General features: G+C 41.7%; 1 protein-coding gene across 4 annotated transcripts in view; it reads left to right on the plus strand.

Annotated features, from left to right (window-relative positions):
- AFF3 (ALF transcription elongation factor 3) overlaps nucleotides 1-27,725 on the plus strand; it is a 519,828-nt gene that overhangs the window by 244,093 nt on the left and 248,010 nt on the right. For all 4 annotated transcript variants that reach the window (XM_037020011.2, XM_037020012.2, XM_073239775.1 and 1 more), the window contains one exon: nucleotides 3,792-3,839. In XM_037020011.2, coding sequence (XP_036875906.1) covers nucleotides 3,792-3,839 — 48 coding nt within the window. The remainder of the gene's footprint in view (nucleotides 1-3,791; nucleotides 3,840-27,725) is intronic.

The following is a 27,725-nucleotide window of genomic DNA, read 5'->3' on the forward strand; positions in this document are numbered from 1 at the left end:
TTTCAGTGCATCCCATTTTCAGAGTAGGGGAGTAGAAATTAACAGGATTATAAGGAGAGATACCTCATAAGGGCAGCCTGTCATGTGTACAAATCACTTCAAATGAGACTAAAGTGTGGTATTGAGGGGAAACTTAGATTCAAGGAATCAAAACTAAAGTTTGATTAGAACAGTCCTTTTAGTATGTTGTGTACTTAGGTGAGCCCACCAGAACATGAAGTCAAGTTTTCCTCTATCGATTATTATAAGGTGGAAAATAGAAAATACATAGAAAATTTAGCATTTGCTCTGCCTGTATGTACATGGTAAGAAAGGGTTGGGACTTGGAAGTAAGGCAAGAGAAATGATTGTGGGTTTCTAGATATGTTTTCCCACTGAGACTATTCGTTCCCACCACTTACCTCCAAAGAAGATCTTCCCAAAGGACCATCAATTGTTGGCCTGACTGAGACTTTACCATACAGCGCTTAGGATGGCTGCCTCATGCTGCCCTAGAAAGGAAGCAGCATTGGGGTGGGTTCCAAAAGGGGCTTTCTGATCCAATTTGGAGTTTCAGAATGGTGAATTTTCCAGAGCAGTCCTGGGATTAGGCATTGGGATGGGAGGAGAGGCTTATTAGATGGATGTTGCCAAACTGTAACTTTTGGGATAACAGAAAGCAAAATGTGTGAGGGAAGGTAATGAAATATTAGTAAAATCATTTGGGTTTCCTAATCCTGTCATGATTTTTAACACTGTTTTTCTCAGTTTATAAGGATAGACATGTAAGTTGTATTTGTGCCCTGTTAGCAGTGGTGGCTGCGCCATGCACGTTTTGTTATTGATCTTTTAATGATGAGACGAGGAAATTTATATGAAGATCATGTTCCTCTTTTAACTAAAACTTACCAAGTAATCCATAAGGGAATAAACTTTGCTTCAAAATTCTCAAACTATTGAATTAGAGGCCTAAATATAAAAGCTAAAGCTGTAAAACTCTTAAAACATGGGTAAGTTTTCATGACCTTTGATGTGGCAGTGATTAGATATGACACCAGAAGCAAAGCAACAAAGAAAAAAATAGACAAAATGGGCTTCATCAAAATTAAAAATGTGTGCATCCATGAACACTATCAAGAGAGTGAAGCTACAACCCACAGAATGGAAGAAAATCTCTGAATTGTATAGCTGATAGGAATTTAGTATAAAAAATATATAAAGAGCTCCTACAACAAAACAATAAAAAATAAAACATAATCCAATTAAAAAGTGGGCAAAGGATGTTTCTTCAAAGAAGATATGCAAATGGCTAACACGCATGTGAAAAGATGCTCAATAGCATTAGTCATTAGGAAAATGCAGATCAAAACCACAATGAAATACCGTTTCACACCCACTAGGATGACTATTATCAAAAACCAACCAACCCAGAAACACCAAGTCTTGGTGAGGATGTAGAAAAATTAGAGCTTTTGCATATTGCTGGTGGGAATGTAAAATGGTACAGTGAGTGTGCAAAACACTTTGGCAGTTCCTCAAAAAGCTAAGCGTAGAATTGCCATATGACCACCAATCAAACTCCTAGTTAGATACCAAAAGAATGGAAAAGAGGTGTTCAAACAAAAACTTGTACACAGATGTTTATAGAAATGCTGTCACATAACCAGAGTGGAAACAACCAATATGCCAATCGACTGATGCATGGATAAACGAAGTGTGGTCTGTTCCGTCAATAGAGTATTATTCCAGCTATAAAAAGGAATGAATACTGATACATGCCATTACACGGGTGAACCTTGGAAACATCTGAAGTGAACTCAGACAGACAGGAAAGGCCACATATTCTATGTTTCCATTTGTATGAAATACCCAGAGTAGAAAAATTCAGAGACAGAAAGTAGATGTGGTTAGTGGGGCCGGAGACAGGGAGGAATGGGGAGCTTCTGCTTAAGGGGCATGGGGTCTCCATTCAGGGTGATGAAGAGCTTGTGAATGTGTTTAATGCCAGTAAATTACAAACTTCAAAATGGTCATAATGGTATACTTTATCTTACGTATACTTTACCACACACAAAAAAAAATGTTCCCAAACTATATAAACCTCGTAGAAGCCCTGGTAGTAAAATACTTTGGCAGACAATGAGCTCAGGCATGCCGAGGGAGTGGGTATATTTCAAGTACAGCCTTTGGGATTGGGAAAAGCTTCAGGAAGAGAAAATACACCAGACTGAGGAGCAGGAATGCCATGTTCGGGTTTAGGCTCTGCTGTTTGGCGGCTGGGGGCAAATCATGTACTTTCTGGACCTCAATTGGAGATTTGGACAAATCCTCTGAGTAGGAAGGGTCTCAGTCACATGTGGGGATCTTTTCAAGGCTCATGTAGCTTCGTTCACCCTGGCCTCTCCCCCAGTGTGAAGGGCAGAGTATTTCAAACGGAATGCTATACCACTAGGACAAGGCGGGGGCGGCACACGCAGGCATGTGGGCGTGAAGGTGAGCTCTGTGGTAGAGCTTCTGCGATCAAAGGCCGGGGAGCCAGCTGTGATAGCCTGCCCCCCAGTTCCCCAGAACTCCAGGGAGTAGACCCACTCGTTTCTTCATACATCGTCTGCATGGGCTGTTCACTGCGCGCACGCAGGCTTGTGTGAGCACGGTGCTGGAGGACACAGAGCCCCTGCACTTGCGTGTTCTAGAGGGACGAGAACCCATGAAAGAGTTAATTATTGGGCTGCAGTGTGGCTAGTGCTCTGAAGCAACAATTTTTCTGTGGTGGAGTACTCCAGGGTGAGGGACGGCTGCTCTGTGGAAGCCAGGGCTGACCTGCTATCTGGAGGATGACTTGGAACTAACCAGGAGAACCGCGAAGGCGCAAATAGGCTTTCCTGGTGGAGAGAGAACTGGGAGGAGGAAAGGGGGGTGGCTTGGAGGAGTGCTTGTGAAGGAAGCTCATTCGGGATGGGGATGTCACGCTGAGTTGTGGTCGATGCCATTGAATTAGAAGGCCAAGAAAAGCATCTCCCTGAGACCACAGTAGGCACTTCTGCCAGCCAATGCTGTGTTCATGTCCCCACAAAACCACCCCCTGCACCCTGAGCTGTGTAACTAGCAGTAACCACACAGCATCTCTGGAACTTAAAGTGCTCCCCCAAATCACCTGTGACCTAGACCCACCATTCCTCAGAGCCCTTCACATTCCCACAGCACAGAGCACTGTGGGCTACAGGACAGGTGGCCCTGGAGTGTGACACCCAGCATGCCCTGTGTTGAGATCTTCCAGTTTTCAGACCATCAAACCAGCAAATCTAGGCTTGGAGGACAGTGGAACTACAAGACTTTTACTTAAAAAGTGAGATAGGTTTTACTTAAATGGTAGCAAACACTGTAGTTGTGCTACCATTTGGTGGTATTTGGTGTATGTATTTGGTGGATGAACTGGGTCCACTTTTGCAGTGGAGACCATAGTTCCACACTCATGGAGCCCAGGGTGGACAGAGCTCACACCTGTCATTTGTGTACTGTACCCCAAAATTTTTGACATGTCTCTTAGAACTGACATGGCTACGGGGCTCAGAGCTGGACCTGGGGTGTGTGCGGTGCTCCTGGCTGGCCTGTCTGCAGTGCAGCGGTGGGAGAGGGGAGCAGTTGCAACCATGAAGGCAGCTAGCCCATTAAGGAAAGGAGCTTATCAGGAAGTCCTACTTCAGGCATTCCCCAGGCTCAGCTCTGTTAGGTTTGGAAGCTTCTGTGTCATCTTTTCTGTGCAACCACGGATCTATTCTATCAGGCTTAATATTTTTTCCCTTTGCTTTCAGGAGAGTAGATCTGGAGAAACCAACAGCTGTGTTGAAGAAATAATTCGGGTAAGAGTACTTATTTACAAATATTATCGACTGGTTGGACATAGATTTCAAGTAGGAGGAGGCATGTGGCTCCATTGTTAAAAGAAGCCCATTGTTTGTTTGTTGTTTGTTGTTTACCTTTTCTGAGGGAAATCACATAAGTTGCCTTTGTGACACTTTACAAAATAGTGCTACTTTTAGAAATCTAGGAGCTACACCTCAATCCTGTGCCTTTGCACAGCCTGAAGTGACACTGTAGTAATGTTATCATCTGGAAGACAGAATAGAGTTGAGATGAAAAATATGGTTGTGCTCGCATTTGGATGCCCCCATTTATCACTCTACTATTTAAAAGCGTCCTTTAATAGTCTGTACTTTCCATTCAGGCAGGGGTTGCCTTGTTATATATCTCCTAAACTTAATTAGAGTGAGAAACATTGTGACAAAGAGGTAATACTCGGAGTCTGGAGATTTATTTCTCTATTGTTTTGCATGCTGTTAGTTTGCCCGTTAGTCTGCACAAGCCTGTGCTTTCGTCATTGTCATCTCTGATGGATACTGTCCACGAACCAGTTTCACATTCAGATTCACTTAGATTGGGGCTTTCCCACCATATTAGTGTTTTCTTGAGTGTTCAAACTTATAATCGGGATGTCATCTTCAACCTATATTTTTAATTCACTCACATTTTTCCAGGGGAATAACCTAATAAGTCAGAGTTCTCAGAAAGCTGGTATTACACTGGGCAAAACACCAAGACAAATTAGACCAGATGGCGTGGCAATTCCTTATACAGACAAAAAAACTTTACTTTAATATATTCCTAGTGATTAGACATCCTACATACTTTTTCTTGAATTGCCAGTGAATTATAGTAATATAATTCTTTGGTTTAAATTTTTACATTAACCATCACATTGTTTCAGAGGCAGGATGTTTTTCTTCCTGGAAAGCATTATTTCATAAATAAATCTTTTAACTCTCAAGTTGACCGTAATAGTTAATGTGCATTTAATTTGTTGCATTCATAATGATTTTTGTTTCCCTGGAAGAGATTTCTATAGAAAACAATAATCAAAGTGGGTAAGCTTCATTTCTAGCATGTAGTATATGTTAAATAAAATACATATGGTATTTTATATCTATATTATCTCTATCCTGGGACTTTGTTTCCGATTAAACAACAAATAGTGTAAGATGTCGATACACTTTTAGTGTTTTTTTCTCTTTCAACATACTTTGATATTTGGGGTCCAAATACTCAGCGTTTAAGCCATCTTCCTTTGATTGGTTATGTGTTTATGGCTGTAAAATGATAATGCCAGAATACACAGATTCCCTCATTGGTTTTGCTCTTTAAAAATCCTACCCCTTCTTAGCCTTTCTTATCTTTTCTGATGATATAGAAGAAATCTGTTCTTTGACCTTTCTTTTCCTTACTCCAAGCAAGGCTGAAAGTTTGAATAAGAGCTTGAGTAATTTGCACGCCAGAGGATATAGTTTAGGTGATGTAACATTCACTTAAAACTGAATGCTGCAGTCAAGAGTTTGAAGTATTACTTCTTTTTCTTACGAATGCTGATGAAAGCTTCATACCACAGACCCCATGAAACTGACTCTAATGTATCACACTGGTGCTGCCCTGGCTAGGCCCTCCTTGAACTGGCAGGGGACAAAGGGGAAAGCTGGGCTAACCAGATGCCTGATGTATGTGCATGTACAAGGGGAAGGGCGGGGGAGGTGGCGACTTCATCTGAAGACGGCTGAGCCCTCGGAGTTCCACTCTCCCTGGAGCCCCTGAGGAGGGTCCAGGAAGGGAGGTAGCATAGACATGAGGGAGACCGAGGTGCTAGTGGTGCTGGTATGGCCCAGGTGAGCCTTTCCTCTAGCCTCGCCCGTCAGCCACAAGTAGTAGAGTAGTTGGTAATTCAGGAGTTGCTAGAGGATCATGGCAATGTTGCCAATTTTTCCTGGGGAGGGAGAACATCATAAATTAATTTTTAGACAGGTTGAGTCTGAAATGCCTTTGAGACATTCAGTGAACATGGAGAATGTTGATGCGCATGCGTGACTCTGGATCTCAGAACAGAGGTTTCCAAGTTGCAGGCCTGCATTTTGGATTCATTAGCATGTTGCTAATAAAATCATATAAATGGGTAAATTTGCCTGGAGAGAGATTAGAGACCGAGAAACAATGAGGGCCTAAGATCCAACATTTAAAGGCCAGGGAAAGGAAGATCCACTGGCAAATGAAAGTGAGAGGGCGTGACTAGAGGGTGAGGGAAAATGGGGACAGTACAGAGTCACAGGGTCCGAGGAAAGAGAGTTTCAAGCTCAACCATGCACAGAATTTCTAAGAGGATGAGAGATGAGGGTGGATAAACACCCAATAGATTGTACAGCGGAAATGTCATCAGTGACCCTACTGAGTTCTGTTTCTGTTCCACAGAAGGCGCAGAATGCAGACTGGAGAAAACAGAGCCTGTGAGTTTAGAGCTCTTGTGAGCAAAGGTCCATTCAGGCCCTTTTGTATTTGCAATAAATCCTATAAGTAACAACTACCAAAAATCTAAATGTTGCAGAACTAGGATTTTTTGAGCAAGTATTATGGATGAGGCGCTATTCTGAGTCTCTTGCATGTGTGAATTCATTTAACCATGCCTGCCCCACAGGGTGGGCACTATTAACATTCCCACTTTACAGACAAAGAAACTGAGATGAGAAGTTAAACAACCTTCCCAGGTTGTGCAGCTAGTAAATGGTAGAGCTGGAATTTTCAGCAGCCTTTCTCTCTCTTAATTGCTATGCTGTCTTATTAAATGAAGAAGTCCCCCTGGCTCAGTATGAAACCACTCAGACATTTTGCTGTGAAAGGGAGGTTTCCCATTTCCACATGTTTATGATTCAGAAGGGCCAGATCATGCATTTGTGCACTTGAACTCACAGAGGTTTTTATGGCAATGTTACCAACTTCATCTTTAAACTTCTTTGTCTTCTCCCCTCTCTTATTTTTGCTGAGGTGACAGTTTTTGAGTCATTTGAAAATTACATTATATTCTAAAGTATAATTATATTTTATTCTTGCTCAGAGAATTTTAATCCTGGGACCTAATAAATCTGAGTATTGTTGCAAAATTCAGTTAACCGAGGGAGAAATTATAACTGACTTCTAAGTAGATGGGCAATAAGGGCTAGAAGCCCTCATGGCTGACATATGTTTGTAACAGACACTTTTCTGTTACACTATATTTCATCCTTAAAAGTTCCACTGCTGTAATACTTAGGTGCTTTTTGTAGCATTACCCATTAACGGAGAATGGCATTAACATTTTCTCAGCAATCTGTTTATAACTTAATGTGGTTTGCACGGGGCTGGAATCTAGGATGCGTAAGTTTTATGCAAGTCAGCTGTAGATGGCAGTTGAGGGGCACCACTCATAACAGAGGGAGCCTTTGTAATAAGAGACCAAGGTTTGAGATCCTGGTTTAGATTTAAAGGGTGAATATAGAGACAATCCTGCATAACATCTGAGCGGACTACCTTCTTGGCTTTCATCTTTAGTAAGTAATTTAACTCCAGTTCCCTGGGAAATATTCATAACTAATATTTACGTTGAGTTGCATTTCTATTTGTAAGAACGTAACTGGTGCTTGTTTAAATTCTGGAGGCCCAGACCGGTTTCTTGACTCTACAATTGAACAGACTGCCAGCAAACAAAGGGAGCTTCATTTCCTCGGACAAGATTCCCAGTTGTGATTAGGAAGATATGTGAGGAGAATCAGAGCACCATCACATGAAATGCATGTCTTTGTGGACCCCTTACAGGGTCAGACCCTAATGGTGGGCCAAGAGAAACCTTGTGCTTAACTGCCTGCATGCTCCCTACCCCAAATGAAAATATATTAGCCACTCCCTAGGGAAAACAGAGAACAAAGAGCTTGTTCTAAGTGACCTGTTTGGGTCATCTCAGAGCTGGACCTAAGGCAGATCTCCCGTGCTTCTTACCAGACAGGCTTTTTCTAGCTCATTCTGTTTCCTTTACATATTATTTCATTTAGTTCAAACAGTAAAGGTTTTATGAGTGACAAAACAAAGCTTACAAATGGCAGAATCAATCTAGGTGAAACTGTGAAGGGGCTGCATTAATATATTCTATTATTATTGTAGTAAAATAAAACCAAAGCAAGAGTAAACCTGCTGTAGGCCTAGAGAAATTCACCAAGCAAAACCTGCAAGCCTCATCCAAGTAGTTTCACTTGGTAGTGTTTTGTTGTGGTATTTCATTTTGCCTTTGGTCGTCTGAATGGACAGAGACAGAAATACTACAATGAAGTCTTATTTTATATCTGTAGATACATATTTAATAGGCTTTATTATGTCAGCCCCTTTTGGCTGACACCAAATGCCCTACTTAAATGGCTCCATTTCTGTCTGCCAAGATGTCCTAATGCCTATCAGGGGTTCCCCAACAGCCTGCTCCTATGTTCCAGGACCATTTGGCTACACACTATAGACTTTATGGTGATTCTGTAGGTATGCCGTTTCTAACAGAGACAAGAGACTAGAATTCAGAATCTGTTCCGATCCCGCAGGCTTTGGGGTGATGGCCAAAGGGACCCCCCCCCCCAGGTCTCCAAGCTCCATTGGGAATGAAGGGTTTTGCCATTCTGGGTTGCCTGGCTCATTCTGGTGCACACCATTAGAAATCACAAAGGCCCTTTACAGGACCGTGGGGATAGAAGCAGGGGATGTTAGCAGCCCAGGTAGCTAAAGGTCTGTGGGAATGCACTTTCTGCCCCAACAGTAAAGTGATACTGATAACTGTCAGTGTCTTTTCCACGGGTGTTTGTCAGTATTGTACTTGAAGGTGTTGACTGGAAAGAGGGGGAAATGCACAAGTAGAGTGTTAACCAAAGCTCCGTGCCACCAGGCATCATGGCAGCTGGGGTGCTGTGTGCCTCCTTTGTCCCCAGGCTGGCAAAGACTCTCAGAGATGCAAGGAAAGCATGTGAGCTGGCCAGACTGCAAGGTGGCTGGTTCCTGGCAGTGTGAAAGGCAGCTTCACCCCATGAATATACTTAAGAAAAGTTCTGCATTACATCAGAGGACCTGGGCATTAAAAGCACTTACTTTTTAAGTTTTCTGTTGCTGTGACCTGGCAAGGTACATCCACAGAACAAAGAAATGGTAAGATTGAATATAACTCAGGAAGAAGCAGATTTACTCAGTGCCTTAAACACCTGCCAGGTACATGGGAGGGCCTCAGCAGATGCCTGCAGGATGAGTGAGTTAGAGGGAAAACAAATCCAGAGGCATGCCTCTCGATGCCGGACTCCTTTGGGAGGGTGTGCAGAGTCCAGCCCGAGCAGCACAGAGTGTAGAGGGGTGGGACAGACGCAGACGGACAGCCGCCTTACTGACACACCTTATGTGGCCCATTGGACTATACAGAGTCTTCTGTATATTCCACTTTGGCTTTCACAGCGTCGCCACAGTATTTGGCTTCTTTACATTTCAGTGAGTCTTCGTTTCCAGAAAAACAAGTGTTTAAACTTGGATCATGTAGAACACAAAATACAAATTCTCTGGATCCATGAATGAGGCTTGGCATTATAGTGTTGTTTTTATTTTAATTACAGAGTGGAAAGTAGGAATACACATAAAATTATAATATCTGATAATGTTTCCAGATACACAAAGCATCCCAACAACACACCTATTTCTAATCTGGGTTTCTCTTAAGTTCTGTTCGGCAATAGTTAGCGCTGGCCTACCAACCTGCTCCATGTCCTTCGCTAAACTTACCGAACAGAGCCAATGCAATTTTATTTTTTTCTCTGTTTCTATAAGCAGAATATAGGCCTGTGTGTTGCATCAGGCTTTGAAAACTTTACTAAAGACCAGAACTGATGGTTATTTTTGGAATTACTGTGTGTTAAGTCATTTAGTAAAGAATATTTGAGTGCTAATTAAAGGAGCACAGAAACATTAAAATATTTGCTGAGTGACATTAGTACTTAAAATATGAAGGCAAATGAGATTCTACTTGATTGCAAAGGCAGTTTGGGAGTGTGAATGTGTCTGTGTGTGTATGTATGTGTGTGTGTGTAATCCTTGTGTCAGAAAATTTCTAGCATGAAGGGGCCTATAACCTTCATCACCTCTACCCTACATTTTTTAAATTCTTTCTGACCTAGAAATTCCATCAGGCAGCTAGTCTTTGCAAACAGGTCCTTGGGTGCAAGTCACCAAAGACCTCTCAATGCCCGAACTGCCCCATCTAGTTCCCTAGGGCACCGCAGTCTTCTTCCCAGAAGCTTGCCAGTTTCCACCTGCGGCTGCACAGCCCTCCCCTGTGGCCTGCCCTCTGTTAATGGTCCTTTGTTAGTAGGGTACTGTTCTGCTTGGTCCCTTGTCCACCCTCTGAGTCCACACCACCACTGAGTCCTTCTGGGACTTCCAGGATGGAGCTGCAGGACCTTCTGTCTGGCACCAGTGCTTGGGGCTGGATCATGGCCCCCTCCAGGCAGCCATCCAGTTGTGACCCATCATTTATGCGAATCCCATGCCCAGGTCAGGTGGCTGTACCATGCCAGCCCCCCTCACAGGGGGACGTGCTCCTGCCAGCGCTCAGTGCCCATGTGGCATGCACTGGGCACTCCTGGTGGAGGGGTCCTGCAGTCTTCCCACCTCTGCCCAGTCAGTGTTGCTCAGCCTTTCTTCAGCATCAGCCCCCAAAGGACACCTGAGGCACTCTCTTCCTAATCACCCCCCCCTTGAAATTCTCATCCACAATCACTCTCCACCTGCTTGTATAAGGTCTGTATATCTATGATTCCCACATGGAGAGCAAGATGTTTTCTCCCCCAGGAACCAGTTTCATCTGGCTGAGTCAGACCCTCCCCACCGCCCCATACCTCTGGCAACCGCACCTGCTCCCTGGCCTGCTCACCACCCTGCATCAGCAGGCCAGGCATGGACCAGCCTCCCCAGGCTCCCACATCCACTGTGCGGGCTGGCGTAGACACTGACCTGGATCTCACCCAGCCCGACTTCACCGCCGTCACCATGCCACGCTGGTTTCCCAGGCGCCCAGCCCGGCCACGGTGTGATCTCGGGTTGGGCCTGCGGGCCTGTGACAGGGTCACGTGGAGGTGCTCATCCCCTTGGTTCTCACACCGCACGCTCCTGGGCTGACCTGGGAGTGATTCCCAACCTGCTGGTCATTCCTTGTCATTGTCTCCGGAGCCTCCTTTCCGTGTGACTTTCCCCAGCTGCTGGCACTCCTCCGGCTGCCGTGCCCACCGGAGATGGCGCCCAGCTTCTGGAACATGCCGCTGTGATGATGTCAGGCATAGCTCTCAAGCCCTGTTCCGAGTTTTACACACACCTACCCAGCTGCCCCCAGAGGCTTGCCTGAGCTGTGTCACAGACCCCAGTATCACCTTGCACCCCCACTGCTTGGTCCCTTGTCCACCCTCCGACTCTACACCACCACTGAGTCCTTCTGGGACTTCAGGATGGAGCTGCAGGACCCATCCTCACCCCCCGCCACTGCTCAAGCCACTGGTCCCTCCTCCTCTCCACACCACCGCGCTCAGGCCCTCCCAAGTCTGTCGGTCTGCCTCCTGAATTGTCCTCAAGTGGGTCCACTTCTTTCCACCCCCTCACTGCCCTCCTTATGCAGTCCTCCATCCTTCCACCTGGATTCCCCCCAGCCCTCCTCTCTGACCTCAGCCATCTCCCCACAATGCAGGCAGAATCAGCTTTCCAAAGCATGTTTGCTTAAAGTGGCTTAGTAGCTCCTGCAGGCTCAGGATAGGGCCGGATCCCTGGATATGGGTGAAGAGACGCCTGCCCCAGCTCTGCGCAGCCTTCCAGCCTCAGCTCTGACCACCGCCCACCTCACACTCCACTCCACTTCTTCCTGCATGCACCGCTGTTCCCTCCCTCCCCGCTGGGCTCACCCCATGCTCCTGCTACCCCAAGAACATGCTCTGTTTACCCATGGTCCCAAATTGAGCTGTTTCCTGCTGATCTTCCAAGCTTCACAAGATGTCCCTCCCTCCAGGAGGCCTTCCTGATCCCCCAAGTCTGAGTTTGATCTTCTTACTCTATAGGTAGGTACCCCATATTCGTACTTCCTACACTGAGTCACACTGGCCTTTCTTATCCCCCATTAGACTGGTGTCACTTATGTCCAGGGCCCAGCAAAATGACTGGCACATAATGGGTATTAGCCAGTGCTGAATAAACGGAGGAGGAATAATGAATGGATGACTCTGACCTTTTGCTCAATGTCTGTTCTTGCTCTCCACCCTGTTGTCCTTCCAATTCCACAATAAAAAAATGCCCTGACACATGAACTTCCCTCCAACAACTGCCAAGACTGGTGTGTTGCCTGGGAGCATTAGAACACGTTCTACAATTGGCACAAATGCAAGAGAGATGAAAGTTCACCTAATTCCACCTGAGCGATAAAAGTAAAAGGCTCTTACTCAGATACCCCCCAGGAAAGCTCAGACCTTTTGTATCTGCCCCTTGTATTCTGATTATCTTTTGTGAGACTGAGTTTTTCGTTTTGGTAGGTAATGAGTGTAAGGTACAAGTTGAAGAAATCAATATAATAAGTTTGCAGAGATGATTTGGTTAATCACCATGTTGCTGCTTGTAGAGTCAAGGGCTGAAAGTCAAAGCTGTTTCCACTGCTAATATACTCTGTGCAAAGCAGTTCGTAGAACAATTAAAACACATCTATCCAAAGCAATCAGCTTAAGACGTACATTTTTAAATTGTATTTATTATCATGTAAACCACACACAGTGTTCTCTGTTATTTTTTCCAAATTGAGGGTTGTGAAATTATTGATTTGCTGCAAATTCCTATTGTACATACACAGGAAAGTTTAATCTGTAAGATAGAAAGTGATAATTTAAGGATTGAAGAGATACAGGCTTTGAAAAACTAGAGTATTTGTTTGGATATTAAACATATATTTTAAGTAAGACATAGTTAGTTATCTATATCCTTATACCCATAATTATTTAGATCACTATAAGCTAACAACAACAAAAAAAAAACATAGGAAACCCGATTTTTTTCATTTGCCATTTCATTTATTTATTGTTTTGTAAGTTCTGGTAAGTTAAGTGATTTATAGGTGTGTAATTCTTTTGTTTTTATGGTTTTTTGAATGCAATGAAATGTATCTTTTAAATGTAGGTGTTGGAACTCAGACATTTTCTGTAACTTTTTAGAACATGCTGCTATATTCATCTGCATGGTATTTTGTTCTTTTGAAAGGCTGTCCACATAACCTGTAATTTCGGGATAGGTAACCCATTTAGCATTCTTTAACCTCCCCAGTTCACTAGATTTTACACATGTAGTGTTTTCCAATTTGCATATAGCTCTGTTCCTGGGCCTACTTGCACCTCAAAAGTTCTAGAGAAGAGCTGTGCTCATACCACTTCTATATGTGCATCTCTACTTCTGAAGACCACTCCTCTACCAAGTCCTGCTCTTCTAAATACCTGTAGTTTCTGATGATAAATGAGAAAAGGTGCACACACCCCTTCCTTTCTTTCCAGGTAGTAGGTTTGAAAATAATTGTCATATGCTAACATTAGCTGATTTATTTTATTAAGCCTACCCCTCTCTCCTCCCATTAAGAAGATGTCCTTATTTATGCAAATGTATCTCTCTCTCTCCCCTGAATTTCCTAGGGAGTTGTAGAGGTTGTAACATAGGAGAGGTTCACTGTTTATTATTATCACTTTTCATTATGATGTTTTCATTTTAGTGCCTTATATATTTTTTATAATTCGAAATAATTACAGATCTATGGTTCTGTGGACTAAAAATATTAAGGATCTTCTCCTTTTTTAAGAAAAAAATTCTGTTTTTCTATAAACATTGATTAAACTTCTGAAACCTGATTAAAAGTCTTAAGATCAACATGGTTATTATTATTGACATATTATGCATTAATTTAAAGTTCTGTCCTCAGCTACTTGTAAATATCTTTTTAATAGTCTCAAATATAGACTTATTTCTGTATACAAAGTACATATTTTTTTAAAAATCACCTTGGGATTCTATGTTAATTAACATTATTGAAATACTTGTATCTGCATATTTACTCTATGAATAATTTTAGCATTCCTTTCTCTGGCAGTGACTTGTGACCTAATGATATTTTCAGTCAGTTTTTAAACATGTTTTAAATTTAAAGCGTATATCTGTGGAAGGGAGGAAGGGGAAGTATAGGCTTTTTTAAGTAGAACCTTTAAAGTCAGCTAAAAATGTCAGCAACAGTTCTAAAAAATGACCAATCCCCCCAAATCTAACAAGGCTGCCTCTCTGGAAACCAAATTACAGATTAAGACCCTGGTGAGTCAAAGATTCAGCTTCAGACACCAAAGCCATTAGAAAACCCCACTTCAGAGAGCTAGAGAGGGGAAAAGGGAGCTAGGAAACCCAGCCACGACACGATGGAGATGATGATATCGCACAGAAAAATGAGGTGCCCCAGGTTCACGCCAGACAGTAGGTGACAACTTCTCCTCTGGTCTGCACATCAGCATTTATCATTCTGACTTTTTAACTTTCTATGTCCTTGTTTTTTTACTGAAGACTCTCACTAACCTCCCCACCACCTACCCCCTCACACACCTCCCCATCTGGCTCTGGAAAAGGCCAGAAAGGAAAACTTGAGTTCTTTTGAAGGGTCCCTATTGTTGCATGAGATGAGGAACCCACTGTGATACAAATAAAGACCCAAGAACAGATTCTAACAGGTTTAAAACACTAGATGTTGGGGGAGGAGGGTCATCATGGCTGGAGTCGTCTAGAAGATCATCAGAGCCCTTGGGTAGTTGAAATGATTAATCACTTCAGCACAAAAGAACACAAAAGCCGATTTGTTAAGAATAGGCTGGGGACGGAGTGCTAGCTGCAGGGGTGACATCCTTGTCTGCTTAATAATGTAGTTTTAAAGTGTGTGCCACATCAAAAGCAGAGCCCATGCAAATGGAGGAAAATGGAAAGAAAAGGTAGCACGCAAAATATTTGGTGAAATTAGAACAAATGTTTAGGAAGTCAGATCCCTGATAATTTGGTTTGAGCTTTTTAAAAATGCATCCCTTCATCCCTCCGTACCCACCCTTCCCAGTGTCTTAGGAGAGCTGGGAAAGTTCATAGTCCCTCATAAGATGTGTGCTGGACCTTTTATCACTAAAAATGATAAAGAGCTGATCAAATCAATATTGCATGATAGCCTGCCTTTCTTTGAGCTGCAGGGATCTGCACAGGCCCCTGGGACTAGAGGGCACTCCATGACGTAAAGCAGCAGAAACACTAACACATTGCTTCGCAGGTATTGATGACTTACTGTGCCTTTACCATCTAGTATCTCTTCTAATCCTCACAGTAACCTATATGATGTCATCCCCATCTTCCAGGAGAGGAAACAGATGTGGAGAGTTAACACACAGCAATTAAGAAACATAGTTAGGGTTTAAACTCAGGTCTCCCAGACTCCTGAGCCCAACTTTGTAGACACAATACAGTGTGAGTTTTTAAATATCTGAATATTTTCAAAATGTAAGTCTGAGCAAATTCTTCTTTGGGGGCTACACCAACACTCTCTTGTTCGTACCACCTCTTTATCACAGGCTTGAGGAAGCAAAGGCATGTGTTAGAGCTGCTTGCAATGTTGCTTCAATGATTAGAAACTGCAAAGGGTCTGCAAGGAGTTAGACTGAGGATTGGTACATGTCATGTGGTGCCAGACTGCATAGTGAACATAGAAATACCTTTGATAGTCCCCTACAAATGGATCTTGAGTGCATATTCATGTTTAACCTAGTTACTAAGTAAATACATCTTGAAATGCTGGCTTCTTTTGAATCAGCCTGTGTTACTGTGCCTTCTATAGAGCCGAATGTAACTGACAATTCCTGCCCATACTACCTGTAGTTAGCGCAACAGCAGTCAGTGCTGTCCTCTTCCCCAGGAAAGGGGAGGGGACAGATGGAGACTCAAGAGAAACCAAGAGTCCAGGTAACAGAAGCCCCAGCACCCCTGACCCCAAGGGTATGAGTTTTCACTGAAGCTTAAGCTTTCACATCTGACACGACTGTTCAACAACAGCTTTGCGCCTACTATCTGGATAACATTGAGCCAATAGAGATTTCAATAGGGTGCACATTTTGCAAAGAAAAAAGCTATTGTTCTTGCCATTTGATATGGTTGTAACATCTACTGCTGGATAAATTTGAGATACACACATCTTAGTGAGTCAACACGTCTAACAAAATGTTTTCATTCATCAAATGTGGTTCTGGAGGAAAATCAATGTTGTAAATCTGTGATTGAAATAAACATTTTATTTTGGACTTGATGACTATTAGCTGCTGTTATTCTTGTTAGGGTAACTGAGTATTTTCAAATTCATTAGAGAAGAGGTTTACTTAAAGATATGTTAGTCTATAAAATCTAGTTGTAGAATGTCTGTGAGATGATCTTCATTGCTATGAAATAATTGTTTTACTAATGGATTCCTGGCTATAGGAAAGGATTAGCATAAGATTAATAGCAAACTCCCCCAAAGAATCTAGGTATCTCCTTTTACAGTTTATTTAAAACCTAGCATTAATTTTAAAAAGGTGTTGGAAATCACTTTGAATTTGGTTGACAAACAATAAAATATAAAAACAAAGCTTCCTTGAAATAAAAATGAAAGGTAGTGGGACATTTATAAGTAACTTTACAAAAATAGAGTTTTTTATACAACTGTTCAGGTGCATGCACCGACTGGCTGCAGAAGGAATAAATGCAGACTACACCCCCTGGTGGAACATTTGTTTGATAGGTGCTTGATAGCTTTTTATCACTTTAACTACTGTAAAAATGCTGATTTAAATTTCTTTGCCTTCTTAGTTGATTGTAAAACTGCATCAACTTATGCCTGTAAGTTGCTTTTACAAGTACATGCTTATGCTAAGTATGTCTAGTTAGTAATGATTACCCAGGCAAAGTAATTTTTATAATATATGTTCTAGTCTACTGTGTTGCTAAAGACTCCTTTTGAGAGCTCACAAAGGATTAAAAATCATGCACAACTTCTGACTTACAGCAGTATTTTCACATTGAAATAAACTTAGTAGACTGCTTGGAACAGCTGTCTTGCTTATAACATAGAAGCCTCCTACTTCAATATAAAACCTTTCCACATAAAGACTTATCTAACTGAGGAGAGCAATGCAAAACTCAGAAATTTATTTGGAAGGACAATGAGTTAAAATAGTGGAAGTCTTTAAAGGGATAGGTCCAGAAAATCCCCAGCTTTCATATAGACCCTTAAAAGAAGATACAGGAAAGGAAATTGATCAACATCCTATATCATATAGGAAGGAAGGATTGTTTCTTTTCAATATTACATTTTTTAGTAGTGTTCACTTTTAATTTCAATTAAAAAGACATTGCCTTCTTTTCTGTATGATTTTACAGCACCCAGCAACAGTCTCAGTAAGTAACTGAATTGAATGATTTATTGAAAATCTAACTTCATGAAAAAACTGACTCGTTCAATATTTAAAGACATCTTATATACTTTCAATTATGGGACATATTACTTGTTAGATTGTATTCAGTGCCTTGAGTTATTACTGTTACTAAAAAGCCAGTGATTTCCAGGATCCAGAAATGAATAAGAGCTGGAATTTTACATATAGAAAATTTATGTCATCATGGGAATTCAAAGGCATCTAAAAATATAAACTTTGGTTTTACCTCTGATAGGAATCCACTCTGGAGTGAATTAGGAGTTTATAATGATATCTATGATTACTTGAAAATGAAAAATGTTCAGCATAGTAAATTGTAAGTTTTCGGATTTTCTTTTCTGCCTGAGACTGCAGTAACATGTGCATGATCCAGGCTGGTTGCATAGCTCAAAGGGAATTAAGGATTGCACACAACTTGGTAAAATGCCATTAAAAACAGCAGTGTTTCAGTTCACAGCTGCAGAAGGCAGAGAGCTAAGAGGAAGCACAGCTTCCACTCTAACAAGAGGAACAAAGTAGAGAAACAGCAGATTACTTTTATTTAACTCTCGAAAGAGCTAAAGTCAGATGTCAAAAATTAACCTGAAATATGAAGAGAGGCACCTTCAGGAAGAAATAGGACCTGAGCATTTGCTTATATAGGACGCCACTCAAGGCCATCTAACCAATAGGAAGTTTGAGCCAGAAACTTGTAATGAATTGCTGAAGGCAAATGTGCGCTCACAGGAGGGCACCACAGACACAGGGAGGTCTGCGGTCTCTCGTGGGCTTTCATTCCACCAGGTGCTCATGGGGAAGATCTAGGAGCCTGCCGAGAAGACTCTCCTGTGGTTAGTGGCACTGCTGACCCTCCACCCAGACCCATCTCCTGTCTCTTTCCTACTGATGAGAAGCCTTCATCTGCTGGACAAGGGCACAAAATGGCAGCCTGAGAGCGCTGGTGGATCCCCTGCAGCTGAAGGAGGGGAGTGGAGACCACCATGAAAACCCAACCCTTTCTCCCCTGACACTCCTAAGAAACAAAAGTCTTGATCTTTACAGGGAAGGGGAAGGATGACCTCCATGCATCCTGAGTTCCCTTGGGGAAGCCCACTATTTCTGAAAGAGAAGAGGAGAAAACAAAGCCTCTACCCCTGGGAAGGGGCAGGAATATGTGCTATCTAACATTACATTACATCTGGAGGAAGGCCACACCACCAACACTCATATCCACAGTGCTCCCTAACACCAAGGCTTAATCAGAACATCAGAGACCGGCTTCCCTCCCCAGTTCTCTAACTAACAAACGTTGAGGAAGAATAACAGTGGGATACAACTGGAGGAGCCATGCAAGGGGAAGACCCAAAGCCAAGTGGGGAGACTCATGGCCAAGCAGGGAGCAGACTTGACATCCAGCCCAACTCCTCCTGACTACATTAACACACACCTCCACACTAAAGATCTGATAGAAGGAATGGCATCCTCATCTCCAAGCATAGAGCAGATCTACCTCAGAATCTATGTCCCATACATGTTTGGCTATCAACAAAAACTAAGATGACATGTAGAATGGCAAAAGCACAGTCTGAAGGGATAAAGCAATCAGCCAGAATTAGATGTACCACAGATTTTACAACTATCAGACAGGGAACTTAAATGGCTACAATTAGTATATGTTAATGGTTCTTAAGGAAAAGGCAGTTAGCATGCAAAATCATATAGGCAATTTCACTAGGAGACAAGCTATAAGAAAGAATCACAAGGAAAAATGTGAGAGATGAAAAGCACAGAGAGATGAAGAATGCCTTTAATGGGTTCACAAGTAAGCTGGATGCAGTTGAGGAAAATATCTATAAGTATTAAGATAAGTCAATAGAAGATAAGTCATGAGAAGTCAATAGCAAGAAGGTAGGTCAGTACTCAAACTGAAAACAAAGAGATAAAAATGTGAGAAAAAAAACAACAGAGCATCCAAGACCTGTAGGATAATATTAAATGGTCAAACATTCATGTAATTGGAATCCCAGTAAAAGAAAAAAAAGAGAAAAAGCTTAAATAATGGCCAAGAATTTCCAAAATTAGTGACAGACATCAAACCACATATCCCAGAAGCTCTAGCTCAGAGAATACTGCACAAGATAAACACCAAAACACACAGACACACCACAGTTTTATCACAATTTTCAAACTGCTAGAAGCCAAAGACAAAATCTTGAAGTCAACCAGGATAAGAGTGATAGCAGACTTCTCATTAGTAACAAGGCAAGCAGTAAGACCATGGGGTGCCATCTTTAAAGTGCTAAGAGGAAAAAAAAACTGTCGACCCAGAATTCTCAGCAAAAGTAGTCTTCAAAACTTAAGAGAAATAAAGAGTTTCTCAGACAGACAAAAACTGAGAATTCATTACCAGCAGATCTACTTTATAACAAATGTTAAAAGGTCTTTGGACAGAATGAATACGATATAGTGAGAAACTCAGATCTACACATGCGAAAATAAGAGCATCATAAATAAAGTAAAACAGCCACAACAGCATGTAGTAAATACTGAAGCCAGGAGCCAGGCCTTATGCTGAGGCCTTTTATTTACTCATTAAAATGTAACCATTACATATTATTTAATGGGTGTGGAGTTTCAGTTTGGAAATAGAAAAAAGTTTTAGGGATGGGTGGTAGTGATAGTTACACAACAGTACAATTGTACTTAATTTTATTGAACTGTACATTTAAAAATAGCTAAAATGCTTTTATGTTATTTATATTTTATCAGAATAAAAGCACAACTGTTGTATGCAAAGAGTACTCAATATGATGCAGTCTTAAAGACCCTCTGTTTTGTTTTCATGGTCTCTTGAGGGTCTCTTTCATGGGCTAGTTCTTCCCCTGCCCCTAAATGAACTCTGAATAGTTCCCATGGCTTTTCCAGACACTAATGGTTAATTCAAAAGCCCTCCAGTCACTCTTAATGACAAAAAGTCTCATTTCAGTTATTAAAATGCCCAGTGATAGGACAAAATCAAAGCACTGAACCTCATTTAAAGCTAAAGATTTCCTCCCCCCAATCTGGGCTTCCCGGAATCCTAAGAAGGAAGGAGTGGGGGGCATGGGTACCCCTCTCATTCACGGGCTTGCCCTTTCCTCTCTTACAGCTGGGGTATCTGGCTCCTCCAGGGTTAGAGCTAGGGTGGCGAGAGTGATGAGGGGTCACAGAACTCATTCTTGACCAGTCCTTGTGAGCTGGCATTGGCCCAATTGGGACTTGGTGGGTCTCTCTCTTTGGAAGAGAAAGAACTTTCTCTTGTGGGATGCTTTAGTGAGTCCAGAAGGATTTTCCCCACTGTGTCTGTCTACCTGTAACTCCTTTGATTAAGGGAATGCCTGTTTTCCCATCCTCCATATGACCCCCTCTTCTCTCCCTGTTCTTGCCCCAACCCGGCTTCTGCACCCAGTGGTAGATGGAGGTGGAAGTTTAGGTGTAGGTGTAGGTTTGTCTGTAGGTGGAAGTGCAGTCCACATCTACCATAGCCTGGACTGCCAGCTCAGGCTGTTGAACGAGCCCCTCCCTGTTGATTGGTTCAGGCTTAAGTTAGGCATCCCCAAGCTCTCAGAATTTCAGAGCATATATAAAGTCCTCTGAGAGTTGTTGGGGTGTGTGTGTGAATGTAGCTGTGGGTGTTTAAAAGCCATTTCATACATGCCAAGGTGAGGAAGAATGAGGGGGTGGAGATTATCACAGTATTACAGCAACTTTCTCCAAAGAAATTCTCTTTCTGGCCTTGGATGAAATTGAACAACAGGTCATAAAACTCTCTCTGAACCCCTCTACTGCAAGCTCTGCCTTGCCGGGGACCCTTTCCTTTGATTGTGCAGCATCTGCTGTTTGTTCTAAAACAACAAAGAGTGAGTTCCATTTTCACATCTTGCTCAGTAATACTCAATTTTATTATGCTCAAGAGATATACATTTAGCCAGAAGAAACACCTAGTGAAAGGCTTACCATTTGGTTCTGTTCCTGTTGTAGCTACTCTAGGGTACAAAGAGAACCAGACATCCCAGACAGAGATAATGCTTTAGCCAGGTAAGAATAGATATGTCTGTTCTTCAACTTCCTCACCTTCTCAGCCTTAATCCTTTCATATTTTCCCTTTGCCCTTTTTATTTTTACAATGAATACGGCCTCACCCAGGGTCCACAGACTACACTGAAATCACAAGCCAACATCTGCATGAAGGTCGTAGTGCCCGGCCTTATGAAATAGTCCAGGTCAGAGTCTGGTTTTATAAGTTCACAGGATCATCCAGAGGGCAACATTACTTCTTATTACGAGCTAGTCCTCTTTTAATTTGCAAATGTTTCTTAGCCTGTGTTTCCCAGTACTACTTAATGGGTTATTTTTAACAGATAGTTTTAGCTTCTGAATAGTACAACAATCCACTCACACAAATAGTATCTTTGTTTAAATGAGAATATCACAGTGTGATTGAGCTGTACTTGGAACTGGTGCGATCTAATCTTTAGAGATGTCTGGGGTAAGCAGCTCTACAGCCTCCCCTTCGTACACCCCTCCAACCTCTGACAACAATAGCTGTCATGATAAAAAGATTAACATTGATACCTAGCGGTGTCCTTAAAAAACTTGTTGTTTGGAGTGTATTATCACACAGCATAAAAATGGTAAGAAGGGAAGCACAGACTTTTAAAAATGTCAGTATTTCCTGATTATCCTTTTTTTTTTTTAGGTCAAACCCTTCATTTTGACACTTAATGAAATAAAATGCCCACATTGCAAGAAATGAGATAATGAATTGTAAAAAGACATAATCAGCGATGACTAAATAATTAATGGAATTGAAATGCAGAGTCACTTGGGAATGCATTAATAATAACACAATTTGTTCCATATGCTAAAGAATTCTGTTTTTAGAAAATCAGGCACACACATGCTCCATGGCAAAGAGAAAAAAATTAATGTTGACTAATAGGAACTGTAATTAGATGTTCTGCTTTTAAACAGCTGAATAAAAGATGAAATCATATAGAAAGTATATTTAGATACAAGTCAGAAAGTAAACTGATTATGATTCATAGTGCTGTTAATAGGAACTGTAATTTATGCATCTAGTGGGAATTGTGTTAGGCAATTAAGAAAGGGAGTCACACTCGACTTCCCTTTATGCATTTACATTTATGTATTTTCCTATATTATCCCAGTGACTATCTTTTTTCTAATCTGTCACCAACATAACTGTCAGGGTCATGTCCTGAGACAGTGTGTGGGAGCATTTGGGGATTCTGGGCTTGGAGGGTCTTACCTCCAAGGGATGCTGCATCAGGATACTGCTTGGCCCCTATGTCCTTTGTATCTTTGTCAGGTGTTACCTGCAGGTGATCATGACTTTCCAGCTTCTGTTAATGCTTCACCTTTAAAGGTTGCTCCAGAGGTCACTGGGAGGAAAACAGTAATATCTTACTTCTCAAGGCCATTGTGGGTAGCCTCTAAAGAGAGTGGGAGATAGTGACCAAGTGCAGTCACTGTAGAGTGGCCCAGATGTCTCACCCAGCCATCAGGAATGGCCTCCTTTCACTCACCATCAGCACATCTCTTCAATGGGGCATAAGGATCATTTCCTTTATTTTAAGGTAGGACATCAGAACAGATCTGTGAGATCATGATTACAATGAACAAGTCTCTCATCTTAGATTCTCCATTAAAACGACCTACCTTTGGGGAATAAAGTAACTCACAGTGGCTAACAGCTGTGCAAGATTTTAACAAAACTCCTCAACCTCTGTGGTCATCTGTGTTCCCAGACATAGTTGCCAATGTGCACCAAGGCTAAAGCCATCCTACAGCTGGTTCTTTCAATAATAGGAAGAAAACTAAGCTATAAAGCAAGCTACGCCTAGCTCTGTGTAAGTGCACACATGCTCTGCTATCCTTGTCCTGTGGTGACTCTGCCTGTGTGTAAGCAGGTTTTCCTGACCTGCTCCATTATTGTGTTGTGATCCACAGCATGGGTCAGAAAGAAGCCCTGAGCTGATGAGCAGAGAATCTCCTCCACTCATCAAGAGGCTTACTCTGTGCACTCGTTGTTTCTCAACAACCTCACATCTGCTTTTCCTTTCATAAAATTGAGACAGAATCTCTTACTGCCTCTCTGAGCATGTATTTTGATAGAACATTTAGCATTAGTAGAAAGAGCCCTGGACTAGAACTCTGAAAACCTGGGCTTCAATCTGCTATTTTTGTGGCCTTAAGAAAAACCCCTCTGTGCCTCAGCTTACATATCTATAAATCAGAAGCAATAATCCTTTCCTTATCTGCCTTGCAAAGTAGTCATGAGGGTCTGTTAAGAAATGTATTTGTAATTCAAGATGGCCTGAGAGGTGAGAAAGAGAACTCCTCCCAAAATGAAATATAATATGAAAATATAGTTAATACAACTAATCCTAAAAGAGCAACAGGAAAGAAGGCTGCACCAATATAGAGAACAGAGAAGACCTCACGAAATAGGGTAATGTACCAAAGCCTTGATCCAATGGAACCCAAGCCCTTCCCCCACCCCAGCTCACTGGCAGGAGGAAAAGAAATGGATCAGGGAAGGGGGTTGAAGCCTGAGACTACTGAACACAAAGCCCTGGAGATCTGCTTTGCAAGCACAAACCTACATTACATGGTGCTCTGAAGATTAGTGGGGTTGGAAAGGAAGACAGGCAGAATACTTGAGAGACTGAGATTCCAGCCATTGTGGAGGACAGGGATCCACACCCTGCCACTCTGGGACAAAGGAAAGGCAGGTGGTCTGAAAGGCTTCCTAGCAGCAAGAAGGCTGCTGAAGGGGAGGGGTTTGCATGGAGCTTCCTGCGCAGGAGAAGGGGTAGGTGGACAAGGTTGTCTGGGTGCACTCTGCCCAGCAGGTTGAGAATTTTCAGGGACTTCAGGTGCTCTATTCCCCTGGCTGGCTACTCAGCTCCAAGGACCCCACTGTGATACACAGCCTGCTGTGCCTTCCTCTGCCAGTGCCAGCTTGCAAACCAGCAGTCACTTCCCTGGCATCAGGCCAGCCAGAGGGAGGCCCTGCCCAGGATAGCTATAGATGCAAAGCACAGAGGCTTACACCTGTGAGCTCAGCCCACTGGCTCCGACAGTGCAGACAGGCACTGCAGCTGGTAAGCAGGAAACAGCTCTTTCCTCCCCACAGGCACCAGAGCAGCTGCCCTGCAACCCCCCAACATCACTCCAGGGGGTAAGCAGTTCCAGAGACTAGAGCTTATGGGCACCAGAGGGTGCCACATAGAAATAGGAAATGTCAGAGGAACCTGGTTCAGCCCCAAAATCTCACAAACCCCAGAAAAAGGGCCAAATGAAACTGAACTCATCAATCTTCCTGAACAAGAGTTCAAAATAAAAATCATAAACATGCTCATGGAGGTATAGAAAAATATTCAAGAACTCAGGAAAAAATTTAACATGGAGATTCAATGATTAAGAAATGCCATATCTGAAATGAAACATACAATGGAGGGATTTAAAAGCAGATTTACATGTAGTAGAAGAGACGATAAATGGAATAGAAATTAGAGAAGAGGAATACAAAGAAGCTGAGGCACAGAGAGAAAAAAGGATCTCTAAGTATGAAAGAATACTGAGAGAACTGTGTGACCAATCCAAAAGGAACAATATTTGCGTATAAGGGTACCAGAAGAAGAAGAGAAAGGAAAAGGGAAAGGAAGTGTCATTCAGGAGATAATTGCTGAAAACTTCCCCAATCTACAGAAGGAGGTAGGCTCTCAGGCCATGGAGGTTCACAGATCTCCCAACGCAAGGGATCCAAAGAAGACAACAGCAAGACATATAATATTTAAAATGGCAAAGATCAAGGATATGGACAGACTTTAAAGCAGCTAGAGAGAGAATAAAGATCACATACAAAGGGAAACCCATCAGGCTACCATCAGACTTCTCAACAGAAACCTTACAGGCCAGAAGGGAATAGAATGATATATTTAATGCAATGAAACAGAAGGGCCTCAAACCAAGAATACTTTACCTGGCAAGGTTATCATTTAAATTTGAAGGATGGATTAAACAATTTTCAGAGAACCAAAAGCTGAGAGAATTTACCTCCCACAAACCACCTCTACAGTGCATTTTGGGTGGACTGCTATAGATGGAAGCATTCCTAAGGCTAAATAGCTGTCAGCAGGGAAAATAAAACCACAGCAAAGCAGAATGATTAATTACTAAGCAGATGCAAAATCAAATCAGCTACCCCCAAAGTCAATTAAGGGATAGACAAAGAGTACAGAATATGATACCTAACATATAAAGAGAGGAGGAGGAAGAAAAAGAAGCAGGGGAAGAATCCTTAGATTGTGTTTATAACAGCATAATAAATGTTAAGGTAGACTGCTAGCTAGGTAGTAAAGAAGCTGCCCTTGACCCTTTGGTAACCATGAATACAAAGCCTGCAATGGCAATAAGTACATACCTATTGAGAACCACCCTAAATGTAAATGGACTGAATGCACCAATGAAAAGATATAGAGTTACAGAGTGGATAAAAAAACAAGACCCATCTATATGCTGCCTACAAGACACTCATTTCAAACCCAAAGACATACACAGACTAAAAGTGAAGGGATGGAAAAAGATATTTCATGCAAACAATAGGGAGAAAAAAGCAGGAGTTGCAGTACTTGTATCAGACAAAATAGACATGAAAACAAAGAAAGTAACAAGAGACAAAGAAGGACATTACATAATGATCAAGGGGTCAATCCAACAAGAGGATATAACCTTTATAAAACCTGTGCACCCAACACAGGATTACCTACATATGTGAAACAAATACTAACAGAATTAAAGGGGGAAATGAAATGCAATGCATTCATTCTAGGAGACTTTAATACTCCACTCACTCCAAAGGACAAATCAACCAGACAGAAAATAAGTAAAGAGACAGAGGCACTGAACAATTTATTAAAACAGATGGACCTAATGGACATATACAGAACACTCCATCCAAAAGCAACAGGATACACATTCTTCTCAAGTGCACATGGAACACTTTGCAGAGTAGATCACATATTAGGCTACAAAAACAGCCAAAGTAAATTTAAAAAGATTGAAATTCTATCAACCAACTTCTCAGACTATAAAAGTATGAAACAAGAAATAAATTGTGTGAAGAAAAACAAAGGACCACAAACACATGGAGGCTTAACAACATGCTCCTAAATAATTAATGGATCAATGACCAAATAAAAACAGAAATCAAGCAACATATGGAGACAAATGACAACAATAATTCAACACCGCAAAATATGTGGGATACAGCAAAGGCCATGCTAAGTGGGAAGTATATTGCAATACATGCCTACCTCAGGAAAGAAAACAATCCCAGATGAACAGTCTAACCTCACAATTAATGAAATTAGAAAAAGAAGAACAAAAGAGGCCCCAAGTCAGTAGAAGGAGGGACATAATAAAGATTAGAGCAGAAAGAAAGAAAATCGAGGAGAATAAAACATAGAATCAATAAAAGCAGGAGCTAGTTCTTCTAGAAAATAAAATAGATAAACCCATAGCCAGACTTATCAAGAAAAAAAGAGTCTACAGATATAAGCAGAATCAGAAATGAGAAAGGAAAAATCACTACAAACACCACAGAAATACAAAGAATTATGAGAGAATAGTATGAAAAATTATATGCTAACAAACTGGATAACCTAGAAAAACTGGACAACTTTCTAGAAAAATACAACCTTCCCAGACTGACCAAGGAAGAAACATAAAATCTGAACAGACCAACTACCAGCAAGGAAATTGAATTGGTAATCAAAAAACTACCTAAGAACAAACCCCTGGACCAGATGGTTTCACTGATGAACTTTGTCAAACATTTAGTGAAGAACTAATACCCATCCTCCTTAAACTTCTCCAAAAAGTAAAAGAGAAGGGAATACTCCCACACTCATTCTATGAAGCCAGCATCACTCTAATACCAAAACTAGGCAAAGACACCACACACACACACAAAAATTACAGACCAATATCCCTGATGAACATAGATACAAAAATACTGAAAAAATATTAGCAAACCAAATTCAAAAATACATCAAAAAGATCATCCATCGTGATCAAGTGAGATTCATCCCAGGGAAGCAAGGATGGCACAACATTTGAAAATTCATCAACATCATCCACCACATCAACAAAATTAAGGACAGAAACCACATGAATATCTCCATAGCTCCTGAAAAAGCATTCTACAAAATTCAACATCCATTCATGATAAAAACTCTCAAAAAAATGGGTATAGAGGGCAAGTACCTCAACATAATAAAGGTGATATAT

Source organism: Manis javanica, chromosome 1 (assembly GCF_040802235.1).
Source record: "Manis javanica isolate MJ-LG chromosome 1, MJ_LKY, whole genome shotgun sequence".
NCBI lineage: Eukaryota > Metazoa > Chordata > Mammalia > Pholidota > Manidae > Manis > Manis javanica.